The sequence below is a fragment of the Apium graveolens genome, chromosome 5 (assembly GCF_009905375.1).
Source record: "Apium graveolens cultivar Ventura chromosome 5, ASM990537v1, whole genome shotgun sequence".
NCBI lineage: Eukaryota > Viridiplantae > Streptophyta > Magnoliopsida > Apiales > Apiaceae > Apium > Apium graveolens.
In genome coordinates, this window is record NC_133651.1 from 32,322,821 (window position 1) to 32,341,032 (window position 18,212).

At 39.6% G+C, this 18,212-nt stretch overlaps 2 protein-coding genes and 1 long non-coding RNA gene across 9 annotated transcripts; 1 reads left to right on the forward strand and 2 right to left on the reverse strand.

Moving 5' to 3' along the window:
• Positions 1 to 2,797: 2,797 nt before the first annotated feature.
• LOC141659957 (uncharacterized) lies at positions 2,798 to 3,397 on the reverse strand. The gene has a single exon (XM_074466902.1). It carries the CDS (start codon positions 3,395 to 3,397, stop codon positions 2,798 to 2,800), a length of 600 nt encoding a protein of 199 aa, XP_074323003.1.
• Positions 3,398 to 8,854: 5,457 nt separating this feature from the next.
• Positions 8,855 to 9,976, forward strand: LOC141723957 (uncharacterized). Of its 2 annotated transcripts, none has more exons than XR_012576421.1 (2): positions 8,855 to 9,100; positions 9,186 to 9,976. It is a non-coding gene; the product is annotated as an uncharacterized LOC141723957 (long non-coding RNA). The 2 variants fall into 2 exon arrangements; XR_012576422.1 differs by having other exon boundaries at positions 9,198 to 9,976.
• Positions 9,977 to 13,272: 3,296 nt separating this feature from the next.
• On the reverse strand, positions 13,273 to 16,668 carry LOC141723791 (putative LRR receptor-like serine/threonine-protein kinase At1g06840). 6 transcript variants are annotated; one of them, XR_012576365.1, is made up of 5 exons: positions 15,857 to 16,667; positions 15,671 to 15,757; positions 14,282 to 14,332; positions 13,735 to 13,807; positions 13,273 to 13,592 (listed from the first exon to the last, which is right to left on the reverse strand). XR_012576365.1 is itself a non-coding variant. In XM_074525681.1 (4 exons), the coding sequence occupies exons 2-4, from the start codon at positions 15,749 to 15,751 to the stop codon at positions 13,377 to 13,379; spliced, it is 348 nt and encodes a 115-aa protein (XP_074381782.1). In that variant the 5' UTR covers positions 15,752 to 15,757; positions 15,857 to 16,667; the 3' UTR covers positions 13,273 to 13,376. The 6 variants fall into 6 exon arrangements, 2 of the variants coding, with proteins under 2 accessions (XP_074381782.1, XP_074381783.1); XR_012576364.1 differs by having other exon boundaries at positions 14,282 to 15,757; positions 15,857 to 16,668; XM_074525681.1 differs by lacking the exon at positions 13,735 to 13,807.
• Between the last annotated feature and the right edge of the window lie 1,544 nt (positions 16,669 to 18,212).

The following is an 18,212-nucleotide window of genomic DNA, read 5'->3' on the forward strand; positions in this document are numbered from 1 at the left end:
TGATTAATTAATTAATCATATTTAATGAATTAGAGAATTTATATAAATAATGATAAAATAGTTTTATTATTATTTATTTCTACTACCGGCTTAATATTGAACCTACAGGGTCACACCATAAAGTAGAATGATTTAATGGTGGAGGAATTAATTAATAATGGCTGATAATTATTTATTTATGAAATAAATAATTAATTGGAAAATTTAATAATTGATTAAATGAGATTTAATTGATCATTAATTAATTAAAAAAAAGTGCTTAATATTATTAATTAAGAATTTAATTTTTTGAAATTAAATCAAGTGAGAGAATTATTTCTAAAGTGTTTAGAAAAAGGATTAATAATTAAAAGGTATTTTAATTATTAGTGAGAATAATAAAGGGTTAATAATAATAATATTTTATGGCAAAATTTTCAGCTGAAAATTTTGCCTATTAATATACTATTATAAACCCTATTTTTGCCTCAACCTAAAAATTTACAAAACCCTAATTCTCTCCACCTCCTCCTCCTTCATTACATCGATTTCTTGGTGGATACCGGTGGAGTTCTTCACACTTGAGGAGCAGCTGCTAGGGATCTCCGCTCGTTGTTCTTGGATCACTTTTAAAGGTTAGAAATCGATCCCATATGTTTTAATCACGATTTGTATGCTTTTATTTGGATTTTATATCAAGAAAATTGTTTTACCATGCTTCTGTGATAGATAAAATCCTACAGTTTTTCCCTTGTACTTTTCTTGATGTATATCTTTGCCCTGTTGCTCCTCTTTAAAACCGTTATTCCTTGTGCAGGTCTTCCCTTTCTTAATCATTTCCATTACGCTATGTCGCAACAATTTAAGGATTTGGCCGGAAGGTTCAAGAAGATTGGTGGTGCTATGCAGTTGGACTCAGGAAAGAAGACAGCTGGTGTGGGTAGTGGCTCTCAGACACGGGATGCTGGTTCCTCGGGAAATAGTGTAAGGCAAAGTGCCTCGGTGCTTACTACACCTGTTGTCCCAGAGCCCGAGGAGGTTGAGGTGCTGGAGTTGGAGGAGGAAGAGGTTGGAACTTTAAATCCTCGTAAGAGGAAGGCTGTGGAAGAAGTTGCTGGTGGTTTCGGAACCCCCCAACATAGGAGGGTTGCTGCTTCGGGCCCTACCGAGGAGGAGAGCCAAAAGTTGGTGGAGGAGGATGCGTTGAAGAACCTCTTAGCCCGGATGACATTGGATGATCGCCGGAACGAGATGTTTGAGAACTATGCCACCCCTGCCGACTTTGATTGCTATGCCAAGGAGGATCTGGATACCTTCCTCGATTATCTGGTTCGGGATGTTTCGGAGGTAAGATTGTTCCCTTATCATTTTCCTTTCTACCCTTGCATTAGTATTGAGTCATTTATTTTCAGGTCAATGCTCGGATCAGCGGCTGCTCCACCATTCTTCACAATTACCGCATAAGAGAGGCCAAGAATAAGGACGCGGTGAAGGAGCTAACTAAGGAGAATGAAACCTTCACCAAGTACCGGGAGGTGAAGGAAAGGGAGTCTCGAGAGCATAAGAAGGCTGTTGCTGAGGCGGTGAAGTCTCGGGAGGCTGCGGAGCAGTTGGTTGGATCCCTCCGGGTGGAGGTGGAGAACTTGAAGAAAGAGCTTGCTGCTAGGCCCCGGGCAGAGGAGGTGCTTGAGTCCGTCTGGGGTACCCCCGCTTACTACGAGGAGCTCAACAACAAGATCTTTGAAAAGGTCAACATTTGCTGGGACATTGCTTCTTCTTATTTGGCTGCGAATCCGGGTGGTGATATGGATGGATTCATAGAGTTGTACCTCATAGAAGAGCTCCGTCGTGAAGAAGCCAAAGCTGCTGAGGTGGGTACATCCGGGGCGCAGCCGCCTCCGCCTCCCGAAGGGGGCCGCGAGAAGACTCATCCTCCTCCCGAGAATTGAAGAATTAAGAATGAAGACCCAGGCTTTGTGCCTTGTAATTTGTTTTTCATAGTTTGCTGTCATTTCAGAATTATCCCTTGTGGCCTTAAGACTTTGTTATTTGGATTTCGTTTGAATTTGGTTTGGATTTGTCCCGGGGCTTGGTTTGCCTCGAGAATGCATGTAAATATATTTCCTTTTCGTATTTGGTTTTGTTTTCCTACGTCAAAATTTTTCTAAGTACACGGAGTCCCCGAGAAGGGGTTTAAAATTTTAATTGAATAAAATTTTCTAAGTACACATGGTTTGTGTAATAGTCCCCGAGAAGGGGTTTAAAATTTTAATTGAATAAAGTTTTTTAAGTACACATGGTTTGTGTAATGGTTCCCGGAAAGGGGTTTTAAAATTTTAATTGAATAAAATTTTCTAAGTACACATGGTTTGTGTAATGGTCCCCGGGTAGGGGTATTAAAATTTTAATTGAATAAAATGTTCTAAGTACACATGGTTTGTGTAATGGTTCCCGGGAAGGGGTTTTAATTGAATAAAATTTTCTAAGTACACATGGTTTGTGTGATGGTCCCCGGGAAGGGGTTTAAAATTTTAACTGAATAAATTTTTTTAAGTAATATAGCGACGGTGATCGAATGACAATAGAATAATCTTGAGCTATGGGGTGCTCAAGGTGGGGTTTTAATTTAAATCATAATACATCCAAAATACATTCCGGGGAAAATGTTGAAAATTACATCAAGCTGTCATAGCCTAAAAGTAGAGGAGATCCCGGGATGTGCGCCTTACCTTTACTGGTAGAATTTCCTTAGGCGGGCTCTGTGCCAAGTGTTTAGGACTTCGGTTTCACCGCGATAGCTTAGCTTGTAGGTTCCTGGTCAGAGCACTTCTTTAAACCTATAGGGGCCTTCCCAGTTGGGTTGGATTTTTCCTTGATTTGTTGGGTCCGAGGCCTCGGTGTGCCGGAGTACCAAGTCTCCCGCTTCGTACTCTCTGATTTTTGCCTTCTTCCCAAAGTAGAGTTTTGTCTTTTCTTTGTAGCCTTCCATCCTTTTTACTGCCTTGTCTCTTACCTCATCTAGGAGCACCAGGTTGGTCTTAAGTCCCTCAATATTTGAGATCTCGTCGAAGTTGATGACTCTGTGGGAAGGGGACCCGGTTTCGATTGGTATACGGGCTTCGGTACCGTATGCCAGCTTGAAGGGGGTCTCATTGGTTCCCGTTCTGGGGGTGGTTCTGTAGGACCACAGGACTTTCGGAAGCTCATCAGGCCAAGTTTTCTTGGACTCTTCTAGTCTTTTTTCCAGGCTCTGAAGTATGGTTCTGTTAGTTACTTCGACCTGTCCATTATCCTGAGGATGTGCGACCGATGCCCTTTTGTGCTTGATTCCGAGCTCTTTCAGATATGCCTCGAAGTCGGACCCGACGAACTGCGGGCCGTTGTCGGAGAAGAGAACTACCGGGATCCCGAACCTCATGACGATTGAATCCATAAACTTGATACAATCTTGTTGATTGATTGTCCTCATGGCCTTAGCTTCTGCCCACTTGTCATGTAATCAATGGCTACCAGGACGTAGCGGAGGTCACCTTTTGCTCGGGGAAAGGGGCCCATGATATCTATGCCCCAAACAGTAAATGGGATCGGAGATAATACCGATGCCTGAAGGCTGGGGCTTTGCCTGGGAACGTTGCTGAACTTCTGGCATTGGGGGAATTTCTTAACATAGGCAATGGAGTCGGAGTGGACTGTGGGCCAGTAATATCCTTGCCTGATGACTTTATAGGCTAGAGCTTTGGCCGCCAGGTGGTCTCCGCAGATGCCTTCGTGAACTTCCCGGAGACAATAATTTGCCTCATCCGGGTCCACACACTTCAGGGTGGGTGCTGAAAAGGTTCTTCTGTATAACTGACCATCTTCTAGGAAGAAACGAGCAGCTTTGTGCTTTAAGTATCTAGCTTTGTTCTGGTCTTCTGGGAGTGTCCCATCCTTTAAGTAATCTATGTAGGGGGTCATCCGTTTGTCTGCGCTCCCGATGCACGGGACCTCAGCTCGCTCTGTGCTGTGTGCCTTGAGTTCTTAGAAGTACAATGAACTGGCGAGGTCCGAAGTATTTTGTATGAGCTTGGAAAGCTCATCTGCTTTGGAGTTCTCTTCTCTGTTGATCAGAAGTATGGTGATGTCGGGGGTGGCTTTCAGGATATTCCGTACAATTGCCTGGTATTATGCCAATATTGGATCTTTCGCAATATATTCTGCACTGGTTTGCTTAACCACAATCTGAGAATCACTATAGACGATCATCTTTGAAATACCAAGAGATTTTGCCAATTTGATCCCGAAGATGAGTGCCTCATATTCAGCCTGATTATTCGTTGCCTTGAAGCCAAATGTTATTGCCTGTTGAATGGTGAAGCCCTCCGGGCTGATTAGGATAAGGCCCACTCCGGACCTTTCAGCCGTGGATGATCTATCAACATAGAGCTTCCAGAATTCCGTTCCCGAGTTGGTTTCTTCCGGGGTTATCTCTTGGGAGGAGGGTAGTTGCTGCTCCGGGAAGGTGCATTCCATGACGAATTCTGCTAAATCCTGGGCCTTTATCGTCGTGCGTGGCACAAACTTGATGTTAAATTGGCTTAATTCAATGGCCAGTTAACCAACCTTCCGGAGGCATCTGGCTTGTGGATGATCTTCCTGAGCTGCTGATCTGTGACCACTCTAATCTCTCGGCCTTGGAAGTATTGCCTCAGCTTCCTGCTGGAGTATACAAGGACCAAGGCGAATTTTTCTAAGTTTGGGTACCGAGTCTCGGCGTCCTTGAGGACTTGGCTGACATAATAGATGGGGATTTGCATTCCTCCTTCCTCCCAGACCAGGGCCGAAGAGACAGCCTTGGGGCCGGAGGCGATGTAGAGGGATAAAGGCTCTCCGGGCTTGGCTTTTGATAGCACCGGGGGGTTCATCAGGTGCCTCTTGATTTATTCAAAAGCTGTGTGGCATTCTGGGGTCCAATCCCCTAACTTCTTGTTCCGGGCACCTTTTAGCAACTCGAAGAATGGGAGACATCTTTCCGCCAATTTCGGGATGAACCTGCACAGGGCCGCTAGGCAACCTGCGCAGGGCCGCTAGGCAACCTGCGCAGGGCCGCTAGGCATCCTGCCAACTTCTGGATGTCCTTCTGAGTGTGAGGTATCTTCATTTCTATTATGGCATTGATTTTCTCCGGATTTGATTACATTCCTCTTTCTCTAACCAAGAATCCCAGGAATTTTCCTGAACGTACCCCGAATGCACATTTCTTCGGGTTCAGCTTCATGTTGTATCTCCTCAGGTTGTCAAAACACTCCTTGAGGTCTTTTATGTGATCTGCGACTGTGAGTGACTTGGAGATCACGTCGTCTACATAAGATTCCATATTCTTCCCCAGTTGGCTTTTGAAAATTGTGTTCATCATTTTCTGGTAGGTGGCTCCGGCGTTGATGAGCCCGAAAGGCATCATGATGAAGGCATAGACTGCCCTATGAGTGATGAAGACTGTTTTGGTGATGTCTTCGGGATTCATGCGGACCTGGTTATATCCTGAAAAGGCGTCCATAAAGCTGAGCATGGTGTGGCCCGAAGTTGCGTCGATCAGCTGGTCAATGCTTGGGAGGGGATAGGAATCTTTGGGACATACAGCGTTGAGGCTCGTGTAGTCGACACACATTCTCCACTTTCCATTCGGTTTCTTGACTAGCACCACATTAGCGAGCCAGTCGGGGTACTTGATTTCACAGATGACGTCGGCCCTGAGTAGCTTCTCTATTTCTTCGTCTATTGCTTGCTTTCGCTCAGGGGCAAAGTTTCTCCTCTTCTATTTGATCGGTCTTTTCCTCGGGTCTACGTCCAGACTGTGCGTTGCCACAGACTGGTCAATCTCGGGCATATCTTCCGGTGCCCATGCGAATACATCCGCATATTCCCTTAACAGCAAGATGAGCTCTTCCTGGAAGGATGTCTCTAGGCCTTTTCCAATTTCAATTTCGGGGTGGGGTTACCGGGATGCAATTCTATCTCCACTGTCTGGGCAACAGGTTCTACCTTGGTTTTCTCTTTTATTTCCACAAATTTCTGAATCCGGGCGTCGGCGTTGGTACGTTGTATCCCGAATCCTCTATCATGTTGACATTCAACTTTAGCCTTTTGCTGAAATGTTCACGATGCTTCTTGCGGCTTTGGCCTTTGGGTAAGGCCATCGCCTTCTTTCTGTTTTCTGGGTCAGTTTCGGCCATGACCAGCGCTTGTCCGTAGCATTTTTCCGATGTGCCCCGGTCCCCTCTGAGTTCTTCGATGCCTCCCGGGGTGGGAAATTTCAGCTTCAAGTGAATGATAGACGGGATGGCCCGAAGCTTGGTGATGGTGGGTCTTCCCAGAATCATGTTATAAGAGGATGCAGCACTTATCACGTAGAACTTCATGACATGAGATACCTGCCGGGGTGCGGCACCAAAGACTATGGGGAGGTATATTACCCTGCGGATCGGGATCATATTGTTCCCGAATCCGTAGAGAGGGTCTTCGAGGCATGGATCCATACGGAGGTGTCCCAACTTCATCCTGCTAAGGGTATGCTCAAAGACAATGTTAGCTGAGGAACTATTATCAACCAAAATTCTTTGTACCTCATTGTCGGAGATGTCAAGAGTCACGACCAGGGCTTGGTTGTGCTCGGGATCTAGGCCCTCATAATCGGCTTTGGAGAAATATATGTGTTCATCTTCAGCAGGCTGGATCATTAGGACATCATTGTCCACATCTGGACTCCGGGGTGGGGAGGAGGTCCCTCCGAAGATCATGTTGACCACATGTTTCCCGCCGCCATAGGGCTTATCTCTGTCATCGAGTCTTCTTTGTAGGTATTGGTTCATGTTTCCCTTTTTGATTTGGTCTTCAATGAAAATTTTGAAAAAGAAGCAGTTCTCCGTGGTGTGACCATGATCCTCGTGATACCCACAATGTTTGTCCGGGACCCTGTTCCCGGGGGTGCCAACAGCGGCTTCGGGGGGTAATAAAAGGTTTTTCCCTTGACTTATCTCAAGATGTCGGCCCGGGGCCGGTTGAGTGGAGTCCATTCGGGCTCCGGTTTTGGCTCCCTTTGGGGCTTGGGCTTCCTTTCAATCTTCTGCGGTCTGGAGTAGTCGTCCCGGGGTGGGGTCCCACGGGATTGCTGCACATAATTGGTCTGCCTTTCTGTCCTGTGTCTCTTTTCTTTTCCGTAGGTGGAGCGGCATTCCGGAGACTCATCATCATCCCGGATCCGCCTGTTCATCTTCATCGAGGCGAGGAAGTCATTTTCTTTGATAAACTTCGAAGCCGAAGCAAGGCTTTGGGGCTCCCTATGGATCAGGTCCTTCACGTAGCCTTCGCATGAAACCGGGTGGAGATTACGCCAAAAAATATTCACGGCTTCCTTCTCCTCAAGGTTGGAGAGCTGGTTGACTGATTCCTGAAACCTTTTGATGAATTCTGGTAGAGTTTCTCTGCCTCTCTGTTGAATGGTTTCCAAGTGGCACATCTGGAGCTCGTTCATACGGTTCGCCCTGAACCTATTGAGGAATATCTCCCGAAAGTCCTTCCTAGAGTCGATGCTCCGGGAAGAGATTCTACTGAACCATTTATGTGCTCCTCCCTTTAGTGTTGAAGCGAAGAAACGACATTTGGTGAGGTCATTGTAATTATATATGTTTGAGATCTGTTCAAAGTAGTTGAGATGTTCTTCAGGGTCGGCAAGCCCGTCAAAAGAGTCGAAGTTGAAGTGCTTGAGTGATGGTTCCCTGGGGGTGGATTCCAGCTTTCTGGTGAAGGGCGTGGCCGGCGCCCCGACTTCCACGTCCCCCTCCACTTTTCTTTTGAGATCTCGGAGAACCCGGGCCATTTGCTCCTGTTTAGATTCCTTCTCTGGTTCTGAATCCGAACACACATGAATCCGACGTGTCTTCTTCTTTAGTTTGGCTTCCTCCTTTTGGACCCTCTTTTCAATGTTAGCTTTCGCCTTGGCCTCTTCCTCCTTCCGGATGCGGTTCCGGAGTGTGACCCTCTTGATCTCGTCTCGGGCGTCATCTGACGGTCTCTTAGTTCTGCCAATACGGTCCAAGACTGAGCCCCGAGATTCTTCCGAGTGCTCTTCCTGGTTCCCGGGACGGGTTTCAGGGGCCTTGTTCTTTTCTTTCCACAGGTCCATAGCCGCTTGAATCTGCTCCGAAGTCATGCTTCCCCAAGGATTTGTAGAGGGTTCAGCATACTTATGGGTTGTTTTCTCTATAGTTATCCTTTGGTCTCCGGGCTGGAGCTGAGATGAAGCACGAGTTATGGGAGGCTCTTCATCTATATCTTTCATCTCGCCGTCCCTGGGCGGGGCAACGGTGGGCTGAATGGTTCCGGAGATCGAGATTTTGCTTTTTCTCGTGGACATTAGTTTCGGAACAGATTATGGGAGATAGTAGCAGGTGTTCACCAGGGTGATGGTGTGTGTATAGGTGTGTAGCAGTCAAATATTTTTCAACCCCTAAAACCCTCTTTTTGGGGCCTTTTATAGGTCCCCAGATTTAGAATTTTTGGGGTTTGTACCTTTTCATCCTGACCTTTGATTATTCTTGGTTGATGATTGATTGGACGGTTCGGATGGACTGTGTGGTCAGGTGTCCTTTCTCCATCAGAGTTGCATTGGGATATTTACCAATGAACGGCTGAGATGCAATTGTTCCATTTTGGGTAACATGAGACAGTTGACTCTTTTATCTTGTGTCACGTGGCACCGGGGACCACCCCGGCTTAGACCTGGGATGTTATCTCTTTTGGGCCTCTGTTTCTTTATTTGGGCCTGATTACTTCCTGCCTATCAATGATTATTTATTAAGATCTAACATTTAATCTCTCCGAGGATCAGAGCCGCAAAATAGCTCCATTATACAGAAGCCTGCTAAATATCAACCAATGTTCTCACATCTTTTCCTTGAACCACTAGCAGAGCTCCTTTTGCTCTGAAATTCGGTTTAACCAGCTGTAACATTTACACTTTATTAACTCATTTCTTACCATTTCAAAATTAATCTCCAACCTATCCTTAGGTGGACAGAAAAAATGAACCAGTCGACAACTCAATATCATGTCATTTCGCAATTGCAAGCAAATAATTGAACAGGTTTCCATTTTTCAGTCTGTTGAAATCTCAGCATTTGTTTAAATTATATTGTTTGATAGGATCTATATTTATTTTTATTTATAAGGACACAAATCAGGTCAAAATCGGAAGTCTTTCCCATAGACAAGCAACTTGTTAACTATTGGGGAAGAACGAGGAAAGTTCATGATTATTTTTTAGTTGAAACTTCAACGACAACATGACCACTTGGTACGGTCGATCTAGGTATGAAACTATCTCTTATCATTCCATGTCCGCAACCACCATTTCATAATCTATGGACTGTCAGTGGTATAGTTTGACGAAATGAAAAATTCGCAATCTCTGGGTGGTCGAATAAGAAATGTGACTAAATTAACTATTTTTTATTAAATAATTTATAGCTCCATTGCAAACTATAAAAGCATACATGGTCTTATGCTAACAACATAAGAGTGCTTAGGAGAATCAGATAGCCCTAGCAGACACAAATGGTTAGACTATTGAGTTTACATAATTTGCCTACGGATGGCGGTGCTGCAATTGGCACATCCGGGATTATGCTGATGCTGGTGATGATTGTCGCGACACTGTCAATTTTATCCATGATCATTTTTGGTTGTGGCGACTGTGATGGTGAAACCAGTTCAGGAGCTGGTGCTATGGCATCTTCAGCAGGTTCCGCGGCGGTAAGCGGAGGGGGAGGAGGGGGTTGTTGAAGTTTAGTATATGGCACATACTAGTGTTTTGACAAGTTTGTTATGTGAAGTTTAATTTCTATGTTAAATTGCTTAATGTTTTGGTATGTAATGAAGAGATGTTTGTTACATGCTACTACTGCACAAGGGTTGCAAATGTATCTCAATTATTATGTTTTTATGTATCCATTTCTGTGGACGTAACATTACTCCTTGTGACAATTGACGAGCGATAAATGTAAGTGAGATAGTAAGTGAGGGTTAAGTCAACAACTATATGAGTGAAAGAGCTAAATAACCAAAGATAACAAAATGACAATTGTAAGACCTCCATACAGAGCAGCAAAATGAAGGGAAAAAAATACTGGAAGTCCTATTGATGAAATCGTAATGGGCGTACAGGGATATACTTTTTGGGTCGATAAATATCCGTAAAAATATAGAGAAGCGTAAAGCATTGGGACTGTGGTATTTCACTGGGCTCAAACTATTTCTAGTTCTTTAATGGTGTATGTAATTGTATTATGCGCTTACCAAATACAAATTGTATTATGCAACGCTTTCATGGTTTGTACTACTTTACTTCTCTTTTTAATACATAATATTGACTATCATCTGGGAACATGTTAAATGCATTTTTCTTAGGAGCAACTCATAACATCCTTGTTTCACTGGATCGATACTCCGTTTGTCCCATTTAATTTTATACAAATAAAATGAGCACGGACATTAAAAGAAAGTGTAATTTAGTTTTAAAAAATAAAAAAAGTAAGTAAAACGGTAGAATCAATCAATATTTAATGTATAAAGTGTGTGTAATGGGAAAAAGTAATTATTATACTTAATTTTTATTATAAAATTTTACTACTTTTGCTGACTTTTCAAATATATACCAAATGAGATATTAAAAAGGAAAAACATATATAAATGAAGGGAACATGGGAGTATATATAGATGAAAACACATTAATCCCGAGGGCACATTTATAAGCCCTTCAGGACGAGTAACCCAGGTCCCAGGACATCCTTGTTTTTTCCGGTTCTCTAGTCACTAGTGGTTCATCTTCTTTGGTATGCATGACGTCAGTTAATTGGATGGTTCAATGGTTTCCTACTTTCCTTGATGTCTTGTCAGTTTGTCCTCGTCTCTTCACCAGTGGTTCTGGTTCATTATCTTCGGCCGCCTGATCTCTTTTGTTAAGTTATTCAAACTGTATTTTTGTATTAGGGTCTAGTTTTATTTTTAGTATATCTGATTTGATAGTTGTTCAATTTTCAACCGCTCAATTCATATTCATTTTGTTAACATTTTAGATTGTCGAATCAAAGGTTCTGACGATTTTAATATTTGGATATATATAATTAATATAAAACATATTATTGACACAGAATTGATGTAGTAACTAGTAATTGAGATCTTGTTCCATTGCGGAAGGTCAAAAATTAGACACGTGAATGTGTAATTAATTAGTAAAAAGATAATATAACACATATTGAGGTCCCACTATAATTAAATAGTGAAATAAATAATTTTATTAATATTATCAAACGGAAAAAACTTAAAAATTTTGGTCCATAAAGTTTGCAATAGTACAGTAAAACCTCTATAAATTAATATAGTTGGGACCGGAGAATTCTATTAATTTAGAGAGGTATTAATTAATCGATAAATTAATAATTATTAATTTATAGAGAATTTTCGTAGCAAACAAAATTAACTTTTGATTAAATTTTTATTCACATAAATTTAAATAAAATGAATTGTACAATTTATATTTTATACTTAATTCAATTAATTCAATGTATATGAATTTAGAAAGTCAATGTAATGTACAATATGTTAGATTCAAAGTCCATGTAGTGTATAAGTTAAATTCATTGTATTTTACATAGAAAATATTCAATGTATATTAGGAAAATTCAAAGTACATGAATTAATTTAATTAATTGTATTTTACATAGAAAGTATTCAATGTATGTGTAGTCATAAAATATATTATATATACTGTATATACTAGATTGGGGGAAAAATTATACAAACAAAACAATGGCTTCTCATCTAAAAGGTGTCACAAAATCAACAATGACGGATGAAGGAAGAAAAGCATTATGTGAGTATAGAAGAGATTGCAAACACCATCCTTGAAAATAGTGTTGAAGATGATCTTGAAGACGATACAACACCGTTGGAGCCGGTTACACGTAAAGAAGCACCCAAGGCATCAAAAATGCTTAATAACTTTTTGATGCAACATGAAAGCACCACACCCGAGTTTTTGGATGCAATAAGTAAGATTAGGGATGAGCTTCATGTTGATTTAAATTATATGAAAAAACAAATTACAATTGAATCATATTTTACAAAGATGTAATAGCTATATTTTTATGAATATAAGGGAATTATTAATTTATAGTTTTATTGGGACCATATTTTTATACAGGGTTTTCAAAAAAATTATTATCTTATTATCTTATCGAAATTGATCATTTTTTGAACTGGCTCAAGTCGGGACCGGACAAAATTATTAATTTAGAGAGATTATTAATTAATCGAGTATTAATTTACAGAGGTTTTACTGTATGTGAGAGTGCTTTTGAAACAACAAGTAGCATTATGTAAAAAGTACCGCTTCATTTGGATCCATCTATTCCATTTTTTATCGGGAAACTTTCTCGAGTAATCTAGAATATTATAATAATTTCTTGTAAATAAAGAAAACTCTAAAATAATGTGAAATGTACTTAGAAGATATATTAGATAGATATTTTAGTTGGAAAACCCTAGAACCACTACTAGAAAAATGTCATTAGACATCGGTTATAAATCGATTTTTTTTCATACCGATGTCTTCGCATGTGTAGAGAAAGATCGGGGTATTTAACATCGATTTTTAGCTGTTGTTAAGGATGTACATATACATCAGTTTTCTTAGCAAACTGATGTATAATTAGCCCTTATTTTTAATAACATTTTAAAACTACATTGTGAAAAATGATAATTAGGAGGTTAATAAGCACTATAAACATATAACAAGGAAGAACTTTAAACTAATAGACATCAAATTCTTTAAAAAAATAATGTCTTACTCTATATTTTACATCGATTTATTTACGAAACCGATGTTAAATATTTCATATCATATCAGTTTCACTTAGGTTAGCGATGTTAAATATGGCATATCACATCGATTTCACTTAGATTAGCGAAGTGAAAGTCTCTATATACATCATTTTTAACCGATGTTAAATATGTCATATCATATCAGTTTGACTTAGGTTAGCGATATTAAATATGGCGTATTACATCGGTTTCACTTAGATTAGTGATGTGAAAGTCCCTATATACATCAATTTTCCTGTCAAAATTGTTGTGTTTTGCTTATTTTTTAAATCAGTTGGTTAATAATTAAATGATGTTATATCTATCCAAGATACATCATTCTCTTTAATTAAAATAAAAGCTATATCAATAAAAAATAATCTTAAACAACAAAAATGTACCAAAAAACTTATATATCAACATTCAACCAACATATTACTATATCTAAATCTACATCAACATTAAAAACTATCTACTTACACATCACATTCCTAACCTATCTAGCTCACTAAAGGAGCATCATATATTGAAAAAGTAGAACTTGTTCTGAATTTGAGTTCGTGAACCACTTCAGTCATCGAAAGCCTACTATCTGTATTTTCTTGGCAACATTTGAGGGCTAAGCTCAAAAACCTTTCCACACACTCGGAAGGATATGACCCCATTCTTTTATCAATGACTGAGAACATCATGCCAGATCGAAATGCATTATTGACCTGATGCAGATGCAAAATTAAAAATAAGATTTTAAACGAGCACACAACATATATTGGTTGGCCGTGTTTTTGCCAGTAACCTTACTTAGTACATTATATATGATGTTAGACAAATACAGGAAAAGGCAGGGGTAAAACTTGCCTCCCGAACAATATTTTTCCCATGCGAGATTGGATGCATACCAGTCAAAAGCTCTAAAAGTACAACACCAAAGCTATAAACATCACTTATGTGGGTTAGTTTATGAGTAAGAAAGTACTCTGGATCAAGATACCCATGCAAAGATCGTACATTAGATTCATGCTCGGACCAATAACAAAGGGCTACCTTAACTAAAGCTGTCTACATTTGCCAGCACGTCATTGTACTTAACTAAGTTTTGATCAGATTGTAATACCAATTACATGTTCTCGGGTTATATGAAGTGGAGAAGACTAAAGACTGTATATCTGAATTTATAGATCTAGTGAACATCCCCATTTTTTTATTTTCTCTAAAGATTTGGCTTGTTAAGCAGTATAGTTTTCTCCTGTGGTGATACAAGTTGCTAATTTATTGATTATTAAAAAACTCTTAAGGTACTGATATGTGGTATTTATGGAAACCCGTAAAGAAGCTACATGACATAATGCAACAATATAATTTTTTAACATTGATAGCGGTTAACAGTAATGATTGGAAAATGTACCTCAATAAGCTCATTTGAAGCAACATAACCTATTGCTTCTTCAAGGGTCATCTGCACCAAAAAATGCATAACATATTCGAAATAAACAAACTATAGTCAAGTCCATAAGATTATTTTGATCCTTCACCATTCCACTTTATCCCATCATAAAAAGTGGAGGAGATTTGAAGGATGACGATGAGTACTTATCATTCTCATTGTTTTCGCCTTCTTTTTCAAAAAGGCTCAAGCATTTAAAAAGGGATGATAAAGAAAAGATTAACACAGAAAAGACAAGTACCCTTGATCTGACTATATGAATGTAACAATATTCTAAGTAAGATCTTGAAGTAGTACTACTTCCAGGAAGCTCATTTGCAATTTGTCTTGTATCATTGCAGGTATTAAAAAAAAGAGCAATGTACCACCTGTACGTATGTACTACTTATATATATGAATTGCTTCAGCTATAACTTGATCACTGAGTTAATTATATTGTTCACACACACCACAATAAAGAGGGGCTACGGACAAAATGAAGATGAGAAAATTTCATGTGCATATTTAGTATATGAAAGATTGTTAATGCAAACACCTTCGACATATATACACTGTCATGTATAATATGTACTTGTGAACTTAACATATGGATACTACATTTGCAACTTACAACTTAGGAGGGACTAGATAATTTTTTCCTTGATTAGAGAAATACCGATTTATATCTAGAATGTAGATCATTGTATTTAGTGTACATTGAAAAACCAAACCCCATATGATAATTTTCTTACTTTACTATAGTTAATTGAATATTCAGGCCTTGGAATTGACAATGGAATCTGCTGGTCTTATGACATTCATATGTGTTTATACTTTTGAAGTTCTATATATTGTACTTAATCTCACATCTTTATAAAGCACTGTCTTATAAATAATGGTTAAGGGCGAGTTTCAAATAAGGAAAGGCTGTGCGCAAACTTAATAAGCTTCATCCTCAGAACCTTCTCCAGTAATTAAACTAGGATGATCCTGTGACGAGTAAACTATTAGGGCCTTTTCTTCGGTGATTATATAGTTCATAATACGAGTATTACTATAAAGCTCCAATTCAAGCCCGCCAAGCACAGATGATAGAGTGCAAATTCAAGTAAACATATATATACTCACAAAATTGATCATGAAAGAAATATACAGATCTAGCTAGCTCACCAGGAATAAGAACTCTCCACATAACTGAGGTTCTTGTAATTAAGAAACTCTCTGGATCCTTATAATTATATGTAGTGTTAAACCTCTACCTAGAGGTGGAGCTCATTAAGGTAAAACTAATAATTAGGTACAAAAGTAGGAATTGAGGACAACTTGACATAATCTATAAGAAAGTGGTAAAACTTGGTAATAATTGTCAACCTCCATTCCAGAATTCATAAAGAGAGTTACACGGGGCTCTAAACGACGCAACGCATAGGCTGTTATAAGTCCACGGCCCATTGATACCTGTCAAACAAAATTATATAAATGAGATGCATAAAATTACATAACAGAAAATGTAAAATTGGCATTTGTCAAAGTCATTGCAGATTAGCAACGTAGTACCTCTTCTTCATACCTCTCATTATTATGATGCTGCTTATTGTTGCACTTTTTCTCTTGAGCATTTTATCAAACATCTTCCTAGCAATAAAATCCCGCAGTACAATTAAACAAAACTACGTAGTCGAGGTTATCAACGAGTTTCCTCCTCGGATGAACCCTTCACTCTCTTCCTCTTTTTTTTCTAACTACTCTCACCTTTACTAATCCGCTTCTTCTCCGACTTACTAACCTTCCCCTTCCCCTCCTTCCCATCTCCCTTCTCCGCACCTCCACCATTCTCATCATCAAAATCCAAAACTCTCTTCGTCACTTTCCGCACTTCTCCATCCACACCCAAAATACCCCAATTAGACAAAAAAATCCAGGAGTAAAAAGTCAAAAAAAATGAATAAATGAAGTTGAGTAGATAAACAAAATCAAGAAAATCAGGTAGACATGAGAATAGATCGGAAAAAATAAAATAGGTTTGTACCAATCAAGCTCGATTTATGAATTAATCGTGTTTAATTCATATAAATAGGGGTTTTAGGTTTAGAGAGAGTGAGTGAGAAGAGAGACAGTGAGAGATGAGAGAGAACTTTATGAATTAATCGTGTTTAATTCATATAAATAGGGGTTTTAGGTTTAGAGAGAGTGAGTGAGAAGAGAGACAGTGAGAGATGAGAGAGAACAGTGACTGTGAGAGATGAGAAGAGAGACGATAGAGTGAAATAGAAGATAGGCTGTTAGTGAGAGAGGAGAGAGAATGAGAGAGGGGGAAACATTTTTCATCAAGGGAAAAAACTGAGAATAAAAACTTTGTTAAGGGGGAATTTTTCGGTGTATTAACGAGGGAAGAAAGAAGTGGAGCTTTTTTTCTTTTAAAACGATAATTGACATCGGCTAGTTAAGATAGTGATGTATTACAGCCCCTTTAACATAAATTTTGAAATGACCGATATTAAAATTGCTTTTAACATTGATGACATTTCTAACCGATATTAACGGGGTGATGTCGTAGGCACTATTTCTAGTAGTGACCTCCTTTAGTGGAGGAATATTATAAAAGGTTCTAGAATCATCCTTAGAGTAGTATAAATAGAGGAGATACCTTCATTTCGAGGTAATCCAAGAAGTTGTAAAAACTCTCACTTGTAAACACTTGTGCTCTTAGTAATAAAAGTTCCACTCTTTCTCTAAGTGTTCTTCTGTGGGTTCACTTAGTTGGCTAGAAAGACTTAATTATTAGTTCTCAAGGGGAAAAAAGATCTAAGTGTCGACGCTGTTGAACTAAGGGAGTTCTAAGTCCGTGACAACGTGGTATCCGAGCCAAAGGTTGCGAATGGCGTAACTTTGAATGAAGACATCGTGGAAAGTGGAGTCGATGAAGTCACTGATGCTAGCAACATCAATGACCGAGAAAGGGATGTTATTCCACGCAATGATAATGACAAAAAGTCTCGAGGTTCAAGTTAGTCTCGTCTTAATCTTGATCAATTTGGAAAAAAAGTTTCTACTCTTAAAAAAACTATGAGTGAACAAATCCCACGTATTGAGAAAATGACCCATAACTTCGAAACATTTGAGCATCATATGCTTGAGGAGGCGGAGGAGACAAGGACATATCTTGAAGGGATGAAAAATGATATCCTAGAGCTTCAAGATCAATGCAAAGTCCATGAAGAACACTTGAATGTCGTGAATATTATAATGAAAGAGGAAATCAATGAGATCAACGTTCAACTCTCAATAATTGAGATCGAAATTCGTAATGGGGCTGTGGTGACTAGGGAGGCACCAAGGATCGAGATCCCTAAGCCTAAGCCATTCGTAGGAAAGAGGGATGCTAAGGAAGTATAGAACTTCTTGTGGGATCTAGAGCTATATTTTGAGGGCATGGAAGTCTCGGATGAGTAAACAAAGGTACGGATGACTACTCGTTATCTTTCGGATATTACTACTTTGTGGTGGCGTAGGAAGCGGGCCGATATTGCGAAAAGGCATGTGCACCATCAACACTTTTGAGGAATTCAAGAAGGAGCTCAAGCGCCAATTTTATCCAGAGAATGTGGTGTATGAACTACGCCTTAGAGGCACTATTCGTGAGTATGTGAGGGAAGTCACGACTCTCATGCTATAAATTCCGAGCATGACGAGTGAAGAATTGCTATTCTACTTCATGGATGGACTTCAATCGTGGGCTTAGAAAGAGCTACAACGTCGAGATGTCAAGAATTTGGATGAAGCTATTGTTGTATCCCAGTATTGATGGAGTTTCAAGAGGGAGAATCATCCAAATCCATGTCCAACACCAGGACTACTACTTTTAATAAAGGCAGGGGAGACAAAGGCCTCAAAGATTAAAAGGACAAACGAG